The following is a 25,069-nucleotide window of genomic DNA, read 5'->3' as shown; positions in this document are numbered from 1 at the left end:
CTAAGTAGCTGATTTCTGTTTGAAAGAACCGGCATTTTCCAGCTTGACGTGGAATCCATATTCTTCCAGACGCTGCAATAGCATGTCTAACGACGCCTTGTGAGCTTCCCAATTTGGACCAAATACTATAGCATCGTCTATAAACGTTCTAACACCGGGAATGTCAGCAATCATGCTATCGACTAATCTTTGAAACGCCCCAGGTGCCGACTTCACCCCTGGTGCCAGGCGGTTGAACTGAAAGAATCCTCTATGTGTGTTTATGGTGAGAAGCTTTTTTGATTCTTCATCTACTTCCACCTGCAGGTACGCGTCGGAGAGATCGATGATGCTGAATACGACGCTTCCATTGAGCTGGGCAAAAATTTCCTCCGGCGTAGGTAGAGGGTAGTGGTTGCCCTCCAGCGGTTCGTTGAGTCCGGTGGAATAATCCGCACAGATACGAACTTTACCGTTTGGCTTGCGTACTGCTACAATCGGAGCGGCCCACTCCGAGAAATCAATCGGCGTGATGATTCCTAGGGACTGAAGACGGGTCAGCTCTTCATCCACCAGTGATATCGTGTTGAACGGAACTGGTCGCTTCGAACAGAAAACGGGCTTAGCGTTAGGCTTGAGGAATAGCTTTACCTTTGTTTTATTGCAGTGACCCAACGATTGATTGAAAACCGCCGGATGTTCGGCTTGAAGCTGAGCTGTTACTTCATCGGAACACGGTGTGGAGACTGTTGCAACTTGGTTGCAGAGCTTATCGAAGGGAATTGACCACAGGTTGAATGTGTCAATCCAATCAATGCCCAGAACGTTGAGATCCGGTGATGACGTCACGAAACACTGGCCACGTTTGACCATACCGTTGAGAGTGATTTTACAATTAAATTCGCCTTTGAGAGCGAGTGATCCGCCGGATGCGTTGGATGCTTGAACTGATGGTGGATAAAGCTTTGGTCGTCCAAGTTGTTGCCACGTTGTCTTGGAAATAACTGTGATATCACTTGCTGAATCTAGTTGGAGCGAAATAGCGACGTCGTTGATGATGATAGTCACATACTTGCGCTTGCCAGTGGTGTTTGCGATATGATTTACGAAAATTCCTCTAGATTGTGATTTGAAACCCGTCTTCTTCTTCTGAAACTGCTTCTTTTCTCGGGATTGAGTTGAACAATCTCTTGAAGACTTTTTCATGCAGCCACAGTAGCCTTCTTTATGACCTACGCGATTGCACACCTTGCAGAGATGGTCAGAAAACATGCAGTCGCGAACATAGCATCTGACCGCACTGCCAGCAGGGTGTACGAGGTCCTGACTTGTTTTCGTTTTTCAGTGGACGTTGCATATTGTTTGGTTTCTTCTCTGAAATTTTGTGGACCGAGTTTTTCAAACTTGATGGATGTTCGATCATTGTAGTGTCTGACTTGAGCCGCTGGAATTCGTCAATTAAAGTTTGAATCGTCACTGGTGCTTGTACCGTTTCACTTTCGATGCGAGAAAGAAGTCTCGCTCTGATGTCTGCGTACCTCGGTGCTTTGAGACCGCAAACGAAAATCAAACACTTGAAATGATCGATTTTTAAATCTTGAAACTCGAATTCCTCACACGCCCTGTTGACTTTGCCTCCGTAACTGATGATATCATCCGATTCGGTTTTCAATAGCTGCAGACACTGGTAGCGCTTGTGAAACACGGACGTCTGCTTGCCGAAGATTTTCTTGAGTGTCGTAACGGTATCGGCAAACGTGACGTCTTTTGGAAGCTTTGGAAGGATGTAGTTGACGTAGCGACTATGAGAAGCAGTGTCCAACTTCCGGAGTAGAAGCCGTACTTTTGCTGCGTCATCAAGATTTCGTGCGTCGCTTTCAAACAAATCCGTATAGCGGGCGAACCATTTTTCAAAAGTGGTGCCATTCTCCGGATCAAAATTGAACTCGCTGATGTTCGTTGACAATGACTCTAATACTTGCTCTGGGTTCGTTGCTTGATGAACGGCTAACCGCTGGAGAAGCTGGGTCATCTGCAGAATCGCTTCTTGGAGTTGATCGTTGCTGTTTGTTGTCGCCATCCTTCAGGTTCAGTTCTGGAGCTCTTGAAAATTCCAGAACTTTCCTCGTCGGCAATTGATGTGTTCTTCTACTTGCAGGAAATTGAATACAATTTGTAGAGAATTAACAATTACATTTATTCTTGTTGACGGTTACACATCGAATGAATTTTCTTTTCCCCTCATCACAGTCAGTGATTGCTACGATTCAAAATTACACATTTAATTGCTGGGATGGAACAACCTCCATACTAAATTCTAGCTTTATACTTTCAATTTCTTCAAGACTGTTCTCCACCTCGTGTGTGTGGAAGGAACATTGAAAGCTTACAATATCGAACAGCAGATGTCACTAGTATATATACAATATTACATTGATACAAACACGCAGCAACACCACCTGTCGCCTGATAATGGAAATATTGCAATTAAACCATCCGGTGTAGTGGCTGTTGTTAAAATGTTTTGAAAGGGCCTCAAGCGGAATTTTTGTTAGAATGCAACTGACGACCTCCTATTGCGGGAGTTCGTGGGGCTGGTTTTATGGGCGAACGCTCCACCACGGACCAGGTGTTCGCCATTCGGCAAGTACTGCAGAAATGCCGTGAATACAACGTGCATACACATCATCTGTTCATCTATTCACTTCAAAGCCGCATATGATAGAATCGATTGGGACCAGCTATGGCAGCTAATGGACGAACACGGATTGCCGGATAAACTGACACGGTTGATCAAAGCGACGATGGGTCGGGTAATATGCGTAGTTCGAGTTCCATTATTTCTTCTTCTTCTTCTTCTTCTTCTTATTGGCATTACATCCCCACACTGGAACAGAGCCGCCTCGCAGCTTAGTGTTCATTAAGCATTTCCACAGTTATTAACTGCGAGGTTTCTAAGCCAGGTTACCATTTTTGCATTCGTATATCATGAGGCTAGCACGATGATATTTTTATGCCCAGGGAAGTCGAGACAATTTCCAAACCGAAAATTGCCTAGACCGGCAGCGGGAATCGAACCCAGCCACCCTCAGCATGGTCTTCCTTTGTAGCCGCGCGTCTTACCGCACGACTAAGGAGGGCCCTCGAGTTTCATTATTTATTTATTTATTTATGGTGTACATCAACAGATTGTTCGTAACCCTAATGATGATTTAAAACTAGTATGGTCATTACAATAATAACTAATTAACAAAACAGTAAAAACACACCGAAAAATCAACTTGTCATGGGACTTAAATACACTTATCTAGCATATGCGCGTCAGCTACTACGACGAAAAACATTTACAAAACTACGGCGAAGCGCATCTCTTGTCAAGTGGTAGTCAAATACTAATGCCACCCTATTAAAAACTCTCTGTAGCCCGTTCAGTGTATTGCCCAGACCATAGGGTGCGGCGAAGGGGAAGTCTCAACATTATGCTATTCCGCAATGGCCGATGTTGCACGTTAAGGTTAATTTGTTGCAGAATGTCTGGACAATCGATCTTTCCTTGTATAATGTCAGCGACGGTCAGTGTTCTGCTTAAGTCCCTACGGATACGCAACGCAAGAAGGTCGATCAACTGGCAGCGATCCTCGTAACTAGGGAGGCGAAATGGATCTCTCCATGGTAGTTTGCGTAATGCAAAACGAACAAAGCGGCGTTGTATTGATTCGATGCGTTCCGATCCGTTGTTGTAGTAAGGACACCAGACCACCGAGCAGTATTCCAACGTCGACCGGACGAGAGAGCAGTAGAGTGCCTTCAAGCAATGTACGTCGGTGAAATTTTTCGCCACCCTGAACACAAAGCCAAGCGTTCTGGCCGCTTTATCGACGACAAAGGATATGTGCTGGGTAAATGTAAGTTGCGAATCCAGAAGAACTCCCAAATCTTTCACGCAATGCACTCGGTTAATGGTCGTGTCGAGAAGAGAGTAACTAAACCGGATCGGCTCCTTCTTTCGTGTAAAAGTAATTACCGAACATTTCGCCGGATTGACCACAAGTCGGTTCAGAGTACACCAGTTGGCAAACACAGTGATCTGGTTTTGGAGGGATTGGCAATCGGCTATTGAGCAGATGCGAAGAAATATCTTCAGATCGTCCGCAAAGGATAGCCGTTTCAGGGGCATTCTCGAGTCCCTTCGAAACCCGCAGAGGGTTACGGCAAGGTGATGGTCTTTCGTGTCTGCTATTCAACATCGCTTTGGAAGGGGTAATACGAAGAGCAGGGATTAACACAAGTGGTACAATTTTCAATAAGACCGTCTATTTGGCTTCGCCGACGACAAAGATATTATGGCACGTAACTTTGAGAAGATGGAGGAAGCCTACATCAGACTGAAGAGGGAAGCTAAGCGGATCGGACTAATCATCAACACGTCGAAGGCGATGTACATGATAGGAAAAGGTTCAAGACAATGTGAGCCACCCACCGCGAGTTTGCGTCGGTGGTGACGAAATCGATACCAGCAGAGAAATTCGGAGACGCATTAGTGGCTGGAAATCGTACGTACTTTGGACTCCGCAAGACGCTCCGATCGAATAGAGTTCGCCGCCGTACCAAACAGACAATCTACAAAACGCTCATTAGATCGGTAGTCTTCTACGGACATGAGACGGACGATGCTCTTGGAGGACCAATGCGCACTTGGAGTTTTCGAAAGGAAAGTGCTGCGGTGCAGATGGCGGACGGTACGTGGTGGGCAGTGTAGTTCGCCTCCGCGCGGTACCCACTGGAAACGATGGTCGGTCAACACTAGTTGACATGACCAGTCGGCTAAATGAGCTACGAACGAGGGAGCGCGGTAGCGCATTGAGGCTGACGCCAGTAAGGTCTCAATTATGGTTCTGACAAGCACGTCATGGCTATGTGTATAGTATATTGTAATATTGTGAAGCGAGGGCTGGCAGTCTGACATTCTACTCTCTTAGTAGGGCCGGGTGACACCGACTCGAAACGGCGAGTGGGCTAATGGCTGGGCTGTCTTCCGTCCCATAAAACCATGGCGGACCTTCTAGCACGCTGCCAAATCCTGCCATCCAGTTTTGCGTACTGGGTGGGAGTAGGTTCAGATGCCCTTTCCTGATCTGGCTCTGAACACGCAAGTGTCAACCCTCGCATGGCTTCCCTGCTTGCCGCAAGGCAAGCATAGATAATAGGGTGGTTCAAAAAATCAATTTTGCTCCACAGTGCTTTTCTGATTCTTCTGGATTGAAACTGATTTAGCACAAGCCGTTTCAAGTTTGCATGCAAATTAGTATGGGGAAAATTATTTTTTCGTTGTACTGGTAATGACGCTTCCCCATAATTAGTAATCGATTTTAAGACAGATTGCGAATCTTTAGTCATGATCATTAAACTTCTTTGAGGGCATCACTGAAAAGTGCAGTGCAACATAGTAGCCTGAATTTGTGTGTGCTATCTTTCGCGCCACGAGCAGCAATATTGCCTGTTGATGAGTTATGCAATTAGCTCCAAAAAACCACGGTATGGATTAAATTCGATTACTAATTATTGGAACGATTAATTGAGATGCGGTTTTCACTGAGTGAAAGCTGTTGAGTAAGTACCGTGGACCCCCGATAATTTGAACGGTACCTCATTCAAATTAACGGGGTTCATTTTTAATTTGAACTTCTGGTTACTCTATTTGCATCAGAAAAACTGGTTTCTGGCTGCTCTCTTGGCTGGTTTGTTTTGATTCTGCATTCCGTTTCACGATGTTCCATTTTTCTTTTCTCGATTCCACGTGTTAAATGACGTTTGAACCATTTTTAATTTGAACGATGTTCAAACGAACGGGGTTCAAATTAAAAAGTGTTCAGATTAAAAGCGGTCATATTACCGGGGGTCCACGGTATTCCTTTTAGCTATGTAGGTTTTCTTTTAACCTGCGCCTGATGGGGAAGCGTCATTACCAGTACAACGAAAAAATAATTTTCCCCATACTAATTTGCATGCAAACTTGAAACGGCTTGTGCTAAATCAGTTTTGATCCAAATGAGCTCAAATTTTCAGAGGAGACTCAGAACATGGTAAAGAATCAGATGAACACTGTGGAGCAAAATCAATTTTTTGAACCACCCTAAGATAACCATGGGATCACTAAAGGCGACTACTCCAGTAGAATTCGGCGGCAGCCGCAAGGGGATCCATATAGCAATGAGTCTTGAAAGGCAAAAATCTTTGGAGATGGGGGTGGTGGACCCCTTTGATAAAAGGGGTCTAGCGAGATCCCCTATTAGAGAGGGGGAGAGCGGAGTGACGGTTGCTGCAACCTGCAGTACCGAAGAGTCTCCAGTGGTGGTGGGGAGTAGCCCTGCTTGCACGCCTAATGAGGGATACGGGTGGTAGCCGAGAAACTCGATGACATCATCGAGTTCATAAGCGGTAAGCAGAACACCGAAAAGGAGCTTAAACACAGCCTGCTGGTGCTTCGGTAAGCTGTTCGCGTCGCAAGGCGTGTAGCGGCAGCAGAGAAGGTAGCCAAAGGTATCCAAACTAAGGCCCTCTCATCCCCTAGCGGTGTTACTGCGGCCAAATAGGCGACCGACTCCGCCCTTACGGCCAGCGAGGGCAAGAAAACGCAAAACTCGAAGCGGTCCAGACGCGCTACCATAAAGGCAAAACGTCGTCTGGATGGTGCACCGAAGCCTGAAGGGCGTTTTCCCAAGGTGAAAGGCACCAAACAGGCTCAAGTTGCTGAGCCACAAGCTGGCCCCAGTCAGCCATTGGTATCCGCCCAAGGGGATGCAAATCCTTGGCAGCTGGTCAGTAGGGTGCGGAAGTCGAACACCCCTCGACCTGCGAAGAAGGTGAGGGACAGAGGCGAGGCCTTGCTGGTGAAAACCGACAAGGACAAGTATGCCGATGTCCTCAAATCGCTGCGAGCGGCCGATAGCCTATCGGCCATGGGTCAGGATGTGCGCAGCGTGAGACATATCAAGAACGGTGAAATGATCTTGGTACTGAAGCGTGGCGCGCAATCCAGCGGTGTAGTGTACAAAAAGCTTGCCCAGGAGGTCTTGGGTGACGGCGCTCACTGCAAGGGCCCAGACCGAAGCAATATGTGCCGTCGCTGTAGCGAGGAGGGACACAAGGCGCAGAAATGCGACAAGGCACCTAAGTGCCTCATCTGCGCCAGTAAGAAGTAGACCCGGAACCATGCTATGGGCGGGCCTGCGTGTCCCTTCGGAGATGCCAATAGGAAAAAGCCGTGCAAGTAACACAGCTGAACCTGAACCACTGTGCGTCTGCCCAGCAACTGCTGTGGCAGTCGGTCTCGGAGTCGAGGACCGATGTCGCCCTCCTGTCCGACCCGTACAACGTCCCTGCCGACAATGGCAACTGGGTGGCGGACGGGTCTAGGTCGGCGGCAATCTGCACAACGGGAAGGTACCCGGTTCAAGAGGTTGTACACTCCTCCGCGGAGAGTGTCGCGGTAGCCAAGATCAATGGTGTGTTCTATTGCAGCTGCTACGAGGGAGGGTAGATGAGGGCTACACCCATAGTGATCACTTAGCAATTCGCTTCAAGATCAACTATGGTGTGCAGCATCCGAGGGCGGGTGATCCCTGTCAGCTCTGTGGGTGGAAGAGTGCCGAAATTGCAGCCCTACGATCAGCCTGCCTCAAGGGTAGACGTAGGACGCAACGAGCCCGCACCGATGAGGAAAGAGCGGTCCGCCGTGAAGTGTTTCGAGCTGCGAGACTGGCCCTTAACAAGGCCATTAAGAGCAGCAAGAGAGCGTGCTTCGCGAACCTGTGCGAGAGTGCTAACGCGAATCCGTGGGGTGGCGCCTATAGGATCGTTATGGCCAAGACAAAGGGGGCTCTTCACCCCCCGAACTGTCACCGGACCGGTTGGCGAGGACTATCGAAGTACTCTTCCCATCCCGAGCCACAAGTCCCTGGCCTCCTCCTGCGTTGCAAGGCGCTGGGAGTGTGGCCGAAATGGTGGCTACGGTGACGAACGAAGAGTTACTCGCAGTGGCTAACACCCTTGCGATGAACAAAGCTCCAGGCCCCGATGGAGTTCCAAACAGTGCACTCAAGGCAGCGATCATAGCGAACCCGAACATGTTCAGGCTAGCTATGCAGAGATGCCTGGATGAGTGTTGTTTCCCTGAGAGATGGAAAAGGCAGAAGTTGGTACTGCTGCCGAAGGCTGGAAGCCTCCGGGTGACCCATCGGCGTACAGACCAATTTGCCTGATCGACACGACGGGTAAACTGCTCGAGAGGATCATCCTCAACAGGCTCACCCCGTACGCAGAGGGTACGGATGACCTGTCGAGCAACCAGTTTGGTTTTCGGAAGGGTAAGTCCAGGGTGGACGCTATCAACTCAGTGCTAAAGACTGGAGAGGTAGAGATCCAACGGAAAAGGCGAGTAATTCGATACTGTGCGTTGGTGACACTGGACGTGAAGAACGCATTCAATAGCGCAAGCTGGGATGCCATCGCGCTCTCGTTACACCGGCTTAGCCTGCCGGTGGGACTGTACCGGATCTTGGAAAGCTACTTCCAGAACCGTGTGCTGCTATACGAGACCGATGCCGGTCAGAAGTGTTCCCATTACCTCAGGAGTCCCGCAAGGGTCAATCCTGGGCCCGGTAATATGGAACCTGTTATATGACGGGGTTCTGAAGCTAAAGTTCCCTCCTGGTGTGAAGATCGTCGGCTTTGCTGACGATGTAACCCTAGAGGTCTACGAGGAGTCAATCCCCGAAGTAGAACTAACCGCAGAACACGCGATCAGCACTATGGCGGACTGAATGAGTGCGAGAGGCCTTGAGCTCGCTCAACATAAGACGGAGGTGGTTATCGTCAATAACCGTAAGTAGGCACAACATGCAGTTGTTCACGTGGGAGACGTCGCGATCACTTAAAAACGGAGTCTGAAGATTCTTGGGGTCATCATAGACGACAAGCTTACCTTCGGCAGCCGTGTCGAATATGCGTGCAAGAAGGCTTCCACTGCTGTGGCGGCATTATCGAGGGTGATGTCCAACAGCTCCAAGGTGTGCGCCAGTAGACGTAGGCTACTGGCAGGCTTTGCCGTATCTATCCTTAGGTACGGCGGCCCGTCCTGGGCAAAAGCACTGGGGGTAACCAGTTACCTGCAGAAACTGGAGAGCACATACCGCTTGATGTGTCTTAGAGTGGCCTACCGCACGGTATCGCACGATGTATCCTGCGTGATAGCGAGTATGATGCCAGTCGGGCTGGTCATCTGGGAAGATGAGGAGTGTTTTAAGCTACGTGGCACATATTGTTCGTATGTCCTCTCTTCGACGTCGAAAGAAGAGCAATGCTAGACGTTTGAGGCCGGGACACAACTCCGGATAACCTTATCCAGAGGTTGTGTCAAGTGGTGGAGAAGTGGAATGCAGTCTCGACTGCAGTCACTCAGATTGCCTGCAGCTTGCAGGGAATCTAGCGCGCCGAGCAGCAATCGACAAGCAGTACTAACTTGTGATTGGAGAATCCGGAGTTCCGAACGCGGTCTGCCCATGCAGAGGTAATAGCGCAGCGGGTGGCAACCGAGATCGTCACCTCGAAGCATGGCAGAAGTGTGAATGAATAGGTGTATGCATGGACTGCACACGCCGTGCTGGAAGTAGCGTAGGAATGTTGGTTCCTTTGACTACTGGTACCCCGCGGCGTGACAGAGGAGTGTGGGTGAGCATCCAAGTAAGTCTCACATGGCATGAAAGGAATGAGCACAAAAATCAGTCTCACACGGTATGCTTGAGTTGAGCTAGTCTCATATGGTATGAGCGAGGTGAGCACCCAAGTCAGACCCACATGGTATGTCAGAAGTGGGAACCTAAGTAAAATGTCCCATAAGGGATGCCAGAGCGAGAGTTAGGTCGAATGACTAGAGTAGTATGTGTTAGCGCGAACCGAATGAAAGAGGTGAGCATCCAAGTCAGACTCACATGGCATGATAAAGGTGGGCATTCAAGTCAGACCCACATGGCATCAGAAGGGTGAGCACACAAGTCAGACTCACATGGCATGATAGAGGTGAGCACACAAGTCAGACTCACACAAGGGGCAGCAGGGACTTTGTCCAAGGGCTTGACGACCCCTCCCCATGGCCACTGCGAGTTAGACCTAATCATCCCTAACCCCTAATCCCAAGGCGTTAAGCGACCCGTGCCGAGGGGATGCATGGCCAGGGGGGTGAAATAATGAGCTAAGCCTTTAACGGAGCCTGTGGGGTACCTGGGCACCCTCCACAGTAATTGTCCCTTACCGCGTCATGCTGGGCTCTGGCGTGGTGGACCTCTTTTCCCGAGCAACTCGTGGGACCAAAATGGAAAACCAAGTCAATTCTTCAATTAGTGGTAGGCGACAACCCCTTCGCAAGAGGTGGGGTTTTCAGGTCTCCGCCTAGGAGGCCAGAGGCAATAGTCGGCAGCTCAGTGCGCAGCGCCAGCGTGGGTCACTTAACCCTCATCTCGCCTAAAAAAACGCCGGTAGAGGTTATTGACGGCCCATGGCTTGTGGAGGCGATGAACCGCAAACGCGATGGGCTTTCGGCCTTCGAGGTGGCGACGGAACAGCTGAACGCCATCATCGACTTTGCGTCATTGAAGCATAATATCAGTAAGGACCTCAAGAGGAGCTTGCTGAAACTTCGAAAGTCGATGTTGGACGCCAAGCTGGAGAGGGCGGTCGGGACGGCCAAGTCTAAACCCGTGAAATCCGTGGAGTCGAGGTCTACCCAGACTGAGGTTCAAGGATTCGCGGACTCGGGCAAGATCGAATCGACCGAGGGCGTGCCAGCGAAGACGGTGGTGCCAAAGTCTACCCAGACTGAGGCTCAAGTATTCGCCGGCACGTCGGGGGTGAGTGCTCCAACGGAGCAGACACAAAAACGGGGGAGACAGTCTCCAGGGGATGAGCTCCCTGGGGGCCGCTCCAAAGCGCGGAGGGTTACTACCCCGAACAAGGGTAGTGGGGCTGGGAAGCTGAACCCCGGCCAGGTACCTCCAGAACCAGAGGCGGAAGGACCTGAAAAGGTCCGTCCACCCAGGAAAGACGGTGGTAAGGAGTTACGGCAAGCTGAGAGCTCTCAGCCGCACCAGACCAGGGAAATAGAGAGGGATGACGCCTCCTGGACTCTGGTCAAGAACAAGAGGAAACCGAAGACGTCAAGGGCCGAAGAGAAGGCCCAGGCGAATGAGGGTAGCAAGAAGTCTAGGGTAGGCGCCAATCGCTCCAGGGGCGATGCCCTAGTCATCAAAACGGACGAGGCTAAGTACTCGGACGTCTTGAAGGCGATGAGGAGTGACGTCAAGCTCGGTGAACTCGGCGCCGACGTACGTCGAATAAGACGTACCCGGATGGGCGAGATGATCCTCGAGCTGAAGCGGGGCGTCTCACCAAAGGGCGCCGCCTACAAGAAGTTGGCGGAGGAAGTCCTAGGCGAGATGGTCAAGGTGAGGGCACTCACGACGGAGGTGAATCTAGGGGTTAAAGACCTGGACGAGATCACCGAAGTCGAAGAGCTCGTCACGGCACTGCGGCGACAGTGTGAAGTGGAGACGCCCACCGCAGCCGTTCGGCTACGGAAAGGTCCGGCAGGGACGCAGCTAGCATTGGTTCGGCTATCTGCAGCGGACGCCTCCAAGGTAGTCAAGTTAGGGAGCGTCAAGGTGGGATGGTCGGTATGCCGTGTGGGCATATACGAGCAACCCGAAGTTTGCTTCAAGTGCCTGGAACCGGGGCACAAGCAATGGGACTGCAAAGGCCCTGACAGAAGCAATTTCTGCCAACGCTGCGGATTGGAGGGACATAAGGCACAATGCTGCACGAACCCTCCCAATTGTTATATTTGTTCCAGCAAAGCTGTGCACAGCAAGCACCCCATGGGGGTTCTCAGTGCCCAGCGTGCTGCAAAATCACAGTGCAGGTAACGCAGCTGGCTTGCTCGGCCTCGCCCGAGTGTTTGGTGTGCGCAGGTTTAGAGGAAACGGCCGAACACGTGTTGTTCGTGTGCTCACGTTTTCGCGCAATGCGTGACCACATGCTTGCCACATGTGGTCTGGACAATAATTCGGACAACCTAGTTCGGAGGATGTGTAAAGATGAAGTTGGCTGGAACGCCGTTTTATCGGCTATCGACCAAATCGTCTCGGAGCTACACAGAAGGTGGCGCGTGGACTCAAGGATGGCTAGTTCAGGCGCAAATAAGAGGTGGTCCAAGGGATCGGAGTCGGCTTCATGGATCATACCGGTGATCATGCTCTGTGGTCGAACTCGATCCTTTTATCGAACAAGTGGCCTTGCGAAGAACAACATGGTATCGTCGCTTTCGCGGCGTCGGTCAACCGGGCGGGTACCGAGCATGAGGACAGAAAGGGATCCTCGTCAAGGCTGGGGCAGGCGTCGGCAAGTCCCTCTGTGTGTTGGCGAATAGACCCTAACGCAGAGAGGTCAATTTGGGGTGCACGCGGCATCATCATTCTTGATACCAGTCGTGCAGAGGGAAGCAGGCGCGAAGTCGACCCTTCCCACCTTCCGAGGACATAGGGCGTGGTAAGGCCACCTGGAAAGCCGGCAATGCGCTGGCACGATACCATGGTGTTCTAAAAAAACGATGTTCGGTGCTGCAAGGACACGCAGCTAACCTCGATGGTGCGTTGTGCACTGGCCCCCCTTTGAAGCATTACTTTTTGGTTGTACCGAAGGGACTATGGGCTTGGCGGCAATGGAAACGGTTTAGCAAGTCGGGGATGTAGTCCTGCCTCCCTCGTTTGCTGTTGGAGGTGGTCCTTAACCCCGCACTTCCTGGACAACCCAGGATGTCTGTTGAGCAGATTCCCCTCCATTGCTTAGGAAGAAAAAAAAAGAAACCCTTTCAAGTATTATTATATCTCTATTAATCAATCGTTCCTCCGCGAGTATTCTCCGTTCGGTTCCGTCTACTTCAGTCACTCTTGCCGGTTATAATACTGTTTAACATGAAGTAGAATGTTGTATTTACCTAACAATGGAAATATAGTTCACATCACATCATTCGTTTGACATTAAATATAAGGATTTTCTCTATTAATCAAGGCAACTATCACAGGAATTAATTTGGTTATTTATTATCAATGTTCGTTTTCCTTAAAATTTGTTGGATAAGCTTGCCAAATAGCTGAATATTGATTTTACCATTGCTTGCCACTTTCGACCGTAAGTTCGGTTTGTTAATCATTCTGATAATCTTTACAATATTTCAATAAATAACTACAATGGGTCTCGATATTGATCGCATTGAAAAAGTGTACGAGTGTCGCTAAATATACATTGAGGAACGGGATAAATCTGTACAGCTCTTAAGTTATCTGATTTATAACACAAGGTTGAAGAAATTGCTTCAGTATTTAAGAAAACCTATACAACACTAAATAACATAAAAATGGCAATTGTTGAAGTATGAGATGAACTGCACAACTGTTTTAAACGGTTTTCAGTGAGAATGCAATGTTGATATAATTATCATTCAACTGTTTTGCTCAATTAGTTCGACTTTCCATCATTGGTAGAACTTGTATTTGACACTTTATACGCATCAGTTTATCATACAAACGCGACTAGCGTCTACAGATGTCCATCATCGCTTCCGATTCTCGTCACAATGCTGTGTTTAGTTCCTAGGCTCCTAACTAGACTTTGGCGGATCCTTGCGTTCCGATCCCGCCGGCATGAATTCTATGGACGCCGAGTTTATACAATACCTTTTGCGCGTCGGCGCCGGTCCATCTTCGAACACGTGGCCCATGTGGGCGCTACATTTGGAGCACCTGACCTCGGTCCGCACGCGGCCTGGTTGTGTAATTAACAATAGGAGATTGCCACCTTAGTGTGAGTGTGTTAAGCAGATTATTTGGGATTTGAGGGGGATTTTAAAGAATAAAAATAAACGTGAAAAATTGTTCGTGGTTTTGGTAGTTTGAGAATTTTGAATAAATTAAAGCGATGAATGTGTGAAGAACGTAACAGATGTTGAGATGATGAAAAAGCAAAAAATATATTTCCAATTAGTATGTAAACAATAAAAATAATAAAATCAACGATGAAAACGATTTCGAACGTGATTCAATTTCGTCGCCCATCAGTGGGAAATGAATCCCATGTACAAGGTAGAGCGCGATACGAGCGTTCAGCCGATAGTAACGATTCGCCGAGATAATTGAATTGGAAGTAATTGTTTTAATTGATAATCAATTTTGCATGTGAGAATAAAAGAGAAGAGAGAAAGAAAAAGAGAAACAACACTTTATTAGAACCGACACCGGTACCGTTTTTCTCTAAATAAATATCCAAGCATCTATATGATAAATAATATTTTATCATAAATCTATGGAAAATAAACTAAGCCAACTCACTTAACAAAATATCAACACAATAAGGCATTTTATGAGACGTTTCGTGGTGGCCCGATTATTTACTTATAGTGTTTTGTTTTTGTATGATTCTGCGTGAACATTCCGTTAGGTCCGAACACAAAATAATGTTTGTAACGTTTTACTTTTCATTCGTGTTTTCTTCAGCATTTAATGCTTAGAATGCAATGCTATGAATAATCTAACGACACGTTTTAAGAATCGTATGAAAAACTTTGTTTTAAAACCCTGGTAGACGAAAAGTAAAACAGGCAGAATTGATGATGGGACCCATCGGAATGTTCAGCGTGAAATTAACAAACAAACGGGCTTCCACTAATAATTGTCAAAGTAGATAAACACGAGAAAAACAGCTGTTTCGATCTGTCTCATAAAATGCCTTATTCCAAACCAATAAGAACGAGCAGAAGAGATAAAAATGCGTGTCATGAAGTGCGCGATGAAGTGCGACTTTGCGATAATTGATAAAAGCGAAGTGACATCGAAAGCTGTAAAGATACTATTAGGTAATACAATCAATGATTGTGCGAAACGAACGTTATTGTTCTTTGACATAGCAATATGATTTAAATGAATAGCTGAAATGAAATAAAATGTGAAGCTGGTAGATATATTGCTGTTGATTAGTTTGATGACAAAGGATGACTGTACACACATACAAACATTGTCCTGATTTAGCGAACCGAGTCGATGGACACCAACACTCGGTTTTCCAAAATGACAACCAGGATTATTGGTACATTGATTGATCACGAGCTTGAGCTCAGTCAGTGATGATTTAGTATGCATTTGAAAAATATATTATGCATTTAAACAGTGACGACAACATATTATTACAACATTACAATTTTGTCAATAGTTCTTGATTCATCGTGAAATCTAGGCTACTGTAATTAAACAGTCTTGACCTGAGTGAATGGGCATAAGAGTTTCAAATCAAACGTCTTATGTATTCCAAAGGGTTGCCTTATGACCGATGATTATCATTTAAAAACAAGTAAAGTGCGACAGACTGACTGGACTTGAAACATGGCAGGCGTAAATGAAACACTGTTGGTGAAATAATCAGTCGAAGATTCATAAGGCGCTAGTTATGATTTTCGATAGTTCAGTTCGACGACCTACGAAATAAAATTGTCACTTGCGTTGTCAAATTTCTGTTACCCAATGATTTAGATATGAATTATGAGTGATGGGTGATAATCATTATTTCATTTAACCTTGAGAGTAGCTTCTATTAGTCACAAAATTATATTGTATAACCTAAAAAAAGATTGCTTAAAATAATTAGATAAATCATGCAAACAACGAGTAACCCAAACGTTATCACCCATTCGCTAGCATCAGTATTTAACTAAGCTCACTACGAACATCTCTCGCATCCTCGCAACAAAACACGAAAAGACACAAACACACAACATCGCTCCACTGATAGCTTACCGGCTAGACTAGCGTCGGCGTGCAGCGTCACCTTGCCCTTGTCGAGCACATCATTGAAGGCCGGCCAACCGCAACCGGAGTCGTATTTCGTGTCCGAGCTGAACAGCTCCTGGTAGCATACCACACAGACGTAGGTTCCCTGCTCGTAGAATTTGTTGTACTTTCCAGTGAAGGGTCGCTCGGTGCCGGCCTCCTGCGTCACGTGGTACTGCAGCGGGCTAAGTTTGGCGAGCAGTTCGGCCTTGTTCTCCACGCTCATGGTGTCGTGTTCGCCTTGGCCGGGAGCTTCGGCACCGGGAGGCTTCTTACTATCTGCAATATAAACATGCCGGAGAGTGACATTACTCATAAGTTATGTTGCAGCATTTCGTCAAATACCAAAGTCGCTTTTTACGCGATTGGATTGGTTCCGTCTACCAGATTTTTACGGCTTTTGAAAACTGCATGATTTGGCTTTGAACTGTTTAGTTCTCATTGTTTATTGTTAAATTGGAATCGAGGGCCAGTATCTGTAAAACGCATTGAAAGCGACTTTGATATAATAACATAGGTAGGTATGGATTTTCATTATTATACAATTGAGCGGTGTATAACGACATCAATGAAATTGATATATAGGTGAACATATACTTATTGGAACATCTAGAAAACTCTTCACCATACCGGGTTAGACTTTTGGTTCTCTACATTGTACATATATTTATTTAATTGTTCATGATAAAAATGTTTTTCTCGAATTGATCCCGGAAAAGGTAATATTTTGATTGTTTATTGAATTTCTAATCTAATCTGCAAAAAAAAATCAGCTAGTAATTTATAAAATTATTTCAAATTTTCTCAAATTCGGCTATACTATAAATCTCTTTCAAAAACTCAAAGGTGCAGCCCAATCGGGTTGTACGCAAAGGTGACGTATGACTACGTAGCTATACGAAATGGAGGGTATTTTTCATCATAATTTGTGTAAATTTATTAGCATTGTGCAAACTGCTCGGAGGTCAACCGAATCAAGAAACTGAAGGTAGCTCCCAGTTGGATGAACCAGCCGTGGAAAAGGAACGACTCATCGGCCGCATCGCCACTGAAGGCATTCGTCTATCTTTCAGTGGATATCATCAGAATCCTAGAGACATTATGCTCACAAATGTCCGGACGAAAGGAAAAAAATACGCAGAATCGGAGGTGGCGCGAAACAAAACACAAATATATTAATTTGCAACGTTCGACTTCCGCCCGCGATGGAAGCGTACATGCATCGTTTTCTATAGCGCTGGTGGCAACGTGAGCAGGACTTCAAGAATAAATTACAAACAGTCCTTTTCAGGACTTAAACTATTTATCCAAGAAGAGGTTTTGACCGCTAGGAAAATTGTTTACCCAGACAAACAGACTGTTCGGCTGTTTAAACGACAATGACGATTTTGGAAAGATTTGTTGTTTTAATAATGCGCCATTTGAAAAACTAAGGCAGCTAAACGACATTTTTCACTAAGGTGGCGTCTTCATCGATTTGGCCGTCGTCGACGGAAAGTGAAATTTTCTGCCAAGATTCTTTGGTTTTGTTTCGTTAGTCATTAGAAATGATATCGATTTTTTTCGGGTTACCATCGTTTGGCAACGACAGAAAGTTGCCCTTTGGTAGCACAACCACAAGCGCACTTCGGAGGGAGATGATGCAATGAGTTTGTTCAAATGGATGGCGTCAGTAGCAGTCAAATGGAATTTCCTCACAAGATTTTGATTATGTTTTGTTGTAGTTGAGGATTGAAAAGCTCCATTATTTGAAAAATATCGGTTCTTTACAGTACCATTATTTTACACAAGGGTAGTTTAATAAACAGAAGGTTTTTCTTCGATAGCAGAATGAAAAGCGCGCGTCGGTGAGTGACAACGCAACAAATTTGTTCGAATGAATGGAATCGCTTACAGCAACCGAACTATCACGCCAAACGCCAATTCCACCGAAACAGTCCATTTTGCAATCAACCCTTTCTGTTCAGAAGATGCTGGTCCTGAGAAGGACCAATTTTGTGTCCCCAATGCACGTTTCCAATAACTAACTGCAACCCAATGCTTGTCGAAACGTTAGGGTTAGAATTCCACTTCGTGTTGTTATTGTTCGACGACCACTCGATGAGTTTTCGCTAAGACGCCACCATTTGGAATAAATTTTCAGCATCGCCACTGCATCGCACGGGATCGAAACAGACGTCATTTTGTAATCAACTCTTTCTTCACATAAAATGCTGGTTTGTTGAGGTTGAATGACGACCACCAACGCAGACTTCCACCACCAATTCGATGATTTTCCTTTGAAAATACTATCAGAGCGCCTTCGTGCTGCTGTGTTCGCTCCGCTGCGTCGGCTCTGCGTAAAATCTTATTTAACCGCTCTCTGCGAAATCCCTATCAAAATGGCTCGCGCGCGCTAGAAAGCAGCTTTCTTGTATTCAATAAATTAAGTCCGTTAGCCCCGCCCCTTTGTGAGCTGATATGGTTGTAAATATAATGTGCACTCATAACGATTAATGAAGGGGCGGGACTAATGAAATTACTTCATTAGATATAAGAAAGCTGCTTTTCGGCGCGCGCGAGCCATTTCGATCGGGTTTCCCCAGACAACGGACCGTTCGGAGAATAATAAATTCTAAGAATCCTATGAAACTTTTTCACAAGATTGTTGCGAGGAATGACAACAGAAGTTTGACTCAGAACGAAGTTTCTTCATATTACAAAACATTTTCTTTCGGCATCTGTCTGTCCGAGCGACGTTCACCGATGGGTGGTTGCTGTAGATAGTTTCCACTGAGATGGCGTCTTCATTGATTGTATACAAAAGAAGGTTGATCCGACTATCCGAAATAAACTTTCTTCAAAGTGTAAAACTCAATCGTAAATAGCGAATTTGATAGCGCGTCGGAGGGAGATGATGTAGTGAATTTTAATGGATGGAATCACTAACAGCAACCAAACTACCACGCCAAACCCGATGCCACCGAAACAGTCTTTTTTCGCAATTTTCATCTCTCTTTTTATAAAATGTTGGTCCTGAGAAGAATCAATTTTTTTTCCCAATGTTCCTTTCCAACCAGAGTGTAAAATAATCGATTTTTTTTAGTGAAGTCCATTTTTCTTCATTTGTCAGTTCACTTCCGACACATTCATAGTCGGCTCTGGACAGTCAATATTCAGTTGAATATTAGTCATTGAATATTTATGCACATTTCACAAATTGATAAATTATCTGAAATCTGAACACGTTTCAAATAAGTAAAGTGATTTATCACAAAGGACTGAATCCGATTTTCATTCGCGAGGCACTTTCAGCGGTAAACATCAACATAAACAACGATAATTATGTTTTTTCTGCACATAGTAAACACATTCAGTGACAGTCGAATGAATGAATTCGTGGAGTAGTCGTCTGACTATGTCATTCTATGTTTTGAATATTCATGCGATGTTTGTCAAAATTCGGACCGAAGTTGCTTCATGAAGATGAATATTTTATGCTCTGTTTCCAACTAACTGACACCACAATTTGTAATCAATTTTCAGCATCGGCACTGGCGATGCGGAATCGCAACAGTGCTATTTTTATAGTCAACCTTTTCTTCATATGAAATTCTGGTTCGTTGAGGTTGAATGATCTGCAGCAACACATCGAGGACCACCACCAATGCGATTGATTTCCTTTGAAAATGTTATTAGCGCCTCCGTGATGCTGTGTTCGCTCCGAAGCGATCGCTTTGATGCGTCTGCTCTGCGTGAAACCTTGTTCAAACTGAGGATTAGATCCAAATCCGCAAGTGATTGATTTTTGATGTCTGTGCTAGTGATGCATGAACGTGATTGGTTAGTTTACCTATTTCTAAACTTTTCATCAATTATCGATAATAAATAGTTGAAAATCAGTATTTACAAATAAATACAAAGAAGCGTTGACTCGTCCTTGATCGAATGGTCAAAAAAAAATGAAAATCCATCGAGAAACGGCTTAGATATTAAAGTTTAAAGTTTATCATATTTTCGTGACGGTCCCCGATTTTCGCAATCGTAAAGTGTACCCCAATATAGAAAACACAGACGTAGTCCTACGTCAAAAGACTGTGAATCGAAATTTTAATCTTCAAACTTAATCATTCTGTGTAAAAATGTCGCTTGTCTTCATATTTCAATCTCCCAGTAGTGTTTGTATATACCGTGATGTGCCCTAATTTCGCGCGCGCCCTAACTTCGCGCATTATCAAATCATTTATATTTTTCAATTTTTAGGTGCCAGTCTAAATTGAAAAATCTGGAGGATTACAAAATATCATTGTTTTTGAATGTTTTTCACGAAAAAATTTGAAAAACAAACTTGGTTTAGTACACCAAATAAAATTATTTCAATTTGATCCTCCCATCGACCGCCATATTTGCATGAGCTTAGCACAGCGACGAAGAACATGACCCAGGAAAACAAATGATTTTCCTGTACAAAACTGGCTACTTTTTGGAAATATTTGTATCCATTATGCTCTGTTGGATATGTTTATCCATCATTACTATTGAAAAGTGTAAAATTTTATGTATTTTGGGTTTATGTAGACTTTCGCTTTGTGCGCGAAATTAGGTACCGTCAACTGGGGGGAAGATGATCATTGAGGTGAAGATGATCAGTTGATGTGTCAGTCAAAAGTGCCAAATTTTTTTAAGAAACGGTAGTCAACAATATTCTCCGTTCATGTAATGTTACCGCTAGGTAGAAATCCGAGTTTTTCGATTATAATCATGAAAATGTATTTTGTGGAAGAAAGAGAGAGATAGTCATAAATGACGCTATTTTCGTTTCAAATATTGACTTCTTAGACTTCTTTACGTAGTAAATTCAACATTCATACAAATAACCTAGTGTATTTTGACTACTAGGTCATAATGGTTTTAGTAGAGCTGTCTTGATCAACTTCACCCCAAACCAGATTATTCAAAAATGTGTGATAATTTAATTTATTTTAATAAATGCGAACGCATTTCAGAAAACTAAAGTTGTTGATTATTGCAACGTATAGCAGTACATGTTTTGAAAATATTTGTTTCGATTTAAAATGTAAACACACATTGTTATTGCATGTTTTGTCTTAAAAATGATCATCTTCCCCCCAGTTGACGGTATATGAGAGTAATTATGGTGCCTAATTTCGTTTATTGTTGTTGCGTAGTTTCATTAGCAACATTCTAATGAAACAAAAGCAATAATAATACACAGAACAGTTTTACACTAGAAGAACCGAAGAAACCGAAGAGTTCATTCCCATACGCTTTTTATCTAATTTTCAGGCGGATAACCACCGACATCGACTAATGTTGACTTGAAAAATCTTATAGATCAGTGCCTGCAATAGCTATCAAAGCCGATGTGTAAAATGATGCTAAAATGTGCGATGTGTAAAATGATGCTAAACTTAAGATAAAACTACAGCAGCATTTTCGATAATGTATATAATATTGAAGTTGCCTTGTATAAAACACATATTTGAAGATGTCCTATGTAAGAGATAGCGGAATTTAAGACTTTCTTTCATGACGTCTCGAAAATTTAAACTTTTTTAGACACCAGCTAAACTGCCGCGATTCGCATAAGAGTCCCATGTCGATTTTGGGCGATTTTGATTTTATTTCAGAAATAAGCTGTAAATGAACTTATCTTTAAGAAAAGCTGATAAAATAATAGGCTTTGTTCTAGAAATTTGAAAATCTAAACCGCTTGTGTTGTCCCATCTTGCTATTTATTCGCATAACAGTCACATTCTAGATTTTGATACACTCTCGCACAAAACATCAATGTAATTATGATCCATTTAATAGTTCCATAGCAATGTATACAGATAAAGAATATCATGCCAAATTTTCAGAAAGATTGCTGGTTTTATCGATTAATTAGAATTTTTTAATTTCTCCGTGTAAAACGGGTTTGAAAAGTTCAACGGCATATTTCTCAAGTTGAAGAAAACTGACATGGGACGCTTATGCGAATAGGGGCAGTAAACATTGCTCATACAATGCCTTTATATGGTTTATATTTCAGAAGAAAACGATATTTTAGGAATTATGACTTGTGTCAACTAAAATTCATGAAGTAAAATCAGAGCAAAGCTCCAGGGTCGAAATATAGGCACATACCATTTCGACTAAAAAATAGGTCACTGACGGCTGTCTGATACCGTTATCTGCATATTTTGATCAATGGATGCATGCTTCTATTGGTTAATTGATTATATTTCATCAAATCAATAACGATTTTCAATTCCAAACGTGAGCGAAGTTAGGAACACTTTTGCGCGAAATTAGGAACTATCCTATTTTTTTGCGCGATATAAGGAGCATACAACGGTCTCGGATTCATATCCCTTTTTTTTTAATAGCAGCAAAATTTGCAAGTCACATTTTTTTGAGAACCTAGAATCTTTCTACTACGTGATGCAGTAGCAAATGTTTCCAAAAGGCCACTATATGTTTTTTAATGAACGTTTTAACTTTGTCAGATCTTAAGTGCGCGAAATTAGGGTGCTTCACGGTATAAAAAACTACAAAATAAATGCAGAAGCAATGCAACCACGCTGTTTGTTGGCTTGTAGGTTATTCATTCAGAAGTTTAATATCTGACAGACGGATTGCCCGGCTCGTTTAGCCAGCATAATTGATTGATGTTCCAATTGAGGGCCCACACACCTTCCAATGATGGTGATTTATTCTTCAATTCGTTTCTGGCTGGGTAGGTATTGAAAGGTAGATATGCTGCTCCACTCCATCAATGGTTAATGCACACTGTTGGATCTATTTAACGGCCAGCTGCACTTTTGAAGCAAATAGATGGTGTGTTTGTAGGTCTAGGATAAGTTCATTGGTTGATTGCGTTGATAAGTTGATTGGTTGATGTGAATTGTTTTGGTTTTTTTAATTAAGAGTAAATAAGCTGGACCAAACTATGGCTACGGCACGGTTAGTCAGTGAGTGCTATGTACGAGGGGGCGTACGGCATAAGAGTATTTCCGGCTTCGCATTCCACAGATCATAAATCACGCTTTCTTTTATATCGTGAGCAAGATTTGTAGAAATTGAAGTGCCCCAGTGACAAGTCACATTGGACATGATATGACAACACACCAAAAAGTAAAACCTCTCTGAAGTATACGCTCCATTGATTTAATGTTAATTAGAGTGGCATGGAAACATTTGTTGGATATCGTCTTTTAAGAGATGCGGACAAACTGGACCATAATCTGTTTGAATGCGTAAGTTTTCTTTGTTTGTAGAATATGTAGTACCAAAATATTCTCCTAACAAAGGTATAAACTTTGCGTTTAAATGTGTACGCTGTTCAAAAACGACCCTGACCCATCTTACGCCCGTGACCAATCTTACCCCACCTGTATTCAATATGTGTGCCTACGGATAAGCTCGCCTTCACTTTGACGCACCCGAAACATATTTCGTAGCCAGCTGAAAATGTTGGAACGAGCTATCCAAAATTTCGAATTATCTGAAATGTTGAAAAAATCTATGAATTAACCCGTTAATTTTAAAAACCATGTATCTCGGAGGTTTTTATTTAGAATTTTCACTAGAATCAATGGGAATAGTCATACTTTAATGTACATGCAAACCCCCCCCTCCGCACCCTCCCCCTTTTTATGGTTCTAAAAACTAGATGACCCAAAAGTACAATTTTAGGCAATGATATAGAACTAGAGGTGTGTACCGGTCCAAGAATAAGCGGTGGCCGGCGTTTGTCAAATTTGTTTCTGCAAATCTGATGAACTTTTCCAGAAAATTCTCTGAGCTTTTCGAAAATATTAATTTGAAAATTATTTTCGGTTTTCCCATGGCAACTACTTTGAAATATGGCAACATTATATTCCGATAAAGAAATAAAAAATTTCCATATAAAAACTAGGAAATTCCCAAAAAAGTAAGCAATAAACAATTATAATATTTTCATAAATAATGCAAAATAAGCAATGAAAAAAAATCCAGAAAACATTTTAGTTCTTATAAATGCAAAAATTGCAATTATAAAGGAAGAATTTTTCATAAAGAATAAAAAAATTGGTATTGCCGTGGGAAATTCTTCAGAATTTTAAAAATTGTTTCGCAGGAAGTGTTCGGGAAATGTACGGAAAGTTTGTGTTGAGTACTTTTCGAAATTTACACAGATTTTTTTTCTGATTTTCCGCAGGAGATTGTTTTGAATTTGAACCGCAAATTTGTAGTTTGGCCGAAAAAGCACTCTTTCCTAACACGTTGTTTTGCTGAAATGGTCGTTTGGCCGAATAGGTGATAAGGCCGGTAATGTCGTTTGTACGAAATGGTTGTTTGACAGAAAGAATAATTTCGCTGAAACTGTCATTTGGTCCAACGGTCAAATGTTAATGACTGAAGGAGTAATATGGTCAAAAATATCCACCCGTTTGACCAAATAACATTTTCGACCAAATGGACTAAATGGCCAAACGACCATTTCGGCCCAATGGCCTGTCGGAAGAACGACATTTTCGGCCAAGTGGCCTGTCTGCAGAACGACATTTTCGGCCATTTGTCCATTTTAGCTAAATAAAATTGTCGTCAGATAGATTTTGGCCTAATGGTTTGCTCGGCCAAACACCTTTCGGCCCTGTGGCTGTTGACCAAATGACCCTACCTGTCGTTTAGCCAAATGTGATTCGGCAAAAAACCAAGCAAAAAACCATTTATTCGAATGCCACTTGATTGAATAACACGGTAGGCCGAAAGTCATTTCGTCAAATTCCATTAGGCCGAATTAAACGTTTGTCCGAAAAAATATTAGCCGAATTCAGCATAAAGGCACATTCAGCCGAACTAGTAATTTGAACGAAAAGGTTGTTTACCCTATCAATCATTTGACCAAAATGGTCGGCTGGCCGGAAAAGTCATTTGACCGAAAATGCTGTTCATTTCGGCCAACTGTTATTTTTTCAGCCAAAGGAAACTGCTTCAGCACATATTAGGTAAAACAACTTTCAGCCTTACCAACAAACAATTTTAGCTATATAAGCTAGAGGACTATTTTTGGTCATATAAGCGCTTTATTTATCTCCAATCAGTTCAATCAAAGTTAATGCGTATAATCCGGGGGTTGAACTACCCGACTTGGACATTAATTTACAATGTTCTGAAAACTCATATGTGAGTATGTG

The 25,069-nt window shown here is 44.1% G+C and overlaps 2 protein-coding genes across 10 annotated transcripts in view; both read right to left on the bottom strand.

Moving 5' to 3' along the window:
- Positions 1–2,346, bottom strand: LOC134221944 (uncharacterized protein K02A2.6-like). The gene has a single exon (XM_062701110.1). It carries the CDS (start codon positions 1,249–1,251, stop codon positions 1–3), a length of 1,251 nt encoding a protein of 416 aa, XP_062557094.1. The 5' UTR covers positions 1,252–2,346.
- Positions 2,347–13,114: 10,768 nt separating this feature from the next.
- LOC134227644 (methionine-R-sulfoxide reductase B1) overlaps positions 13,115–25,069 on the bottom strand; it is a 28,417-nt gene continuing 16,462 nt past the window's right edge. For 7 of the 9 annotated variants that reach the window (XM_062709282.1, XM_062709284.1, XM_062709280.1 and 4 more), the window contains 2 exons: positions 15,873–16,184; positions 13,115–13,884 (listed from right to left, as the gene is read on the bottom strand). In XM_062709282.1, the coding sequence (XP_062565266.1) occupies positions 13,688–13,884; positions 15,873–16,184 (509 nt within the window). In that variant the 3' untranslated portion in view covers positions 13,115–13,687. Of the gene's footprint in view, positions 13,885–15,872; positions 16,185–16,250; positions 16,272–25,069 lie in introns of those variants that run through there. The other 2 variants (XM_062709288.1, XM_062709281.1) reach the window with 2 other exon arrangements.

This window comes from Armigeres subalbatus, chromosome 3 (assembly GCF_024139115.2).
Source record: "Armigeres subalbatus isolate Guangzhou_Male chromosome 3, GZ_Asu_2, whole genome shotgun sequence".
Lineage (NCBI taxonomy): Eukaryota > Metazoa > Arthropoda > Insecta > Diptera > Culicidae > Armigeres > Armigeres subalbatus.
The sequence above is the reverse complement of the archived record's forward strand: the minus strand, read 5'-3'. Positions and strand labels throughout refer to the sequence as shown.

Bases quoted from the DNA above. Each gene is read 5' to 3' on its own strand.
- LOC134221944 (XM_062701110.1), bottom strand. From the start codon at position 1,251: ATGTTTTCTGACCATCTCTGCAAGGTGTGCAATCGCGTAGGTCATAAA.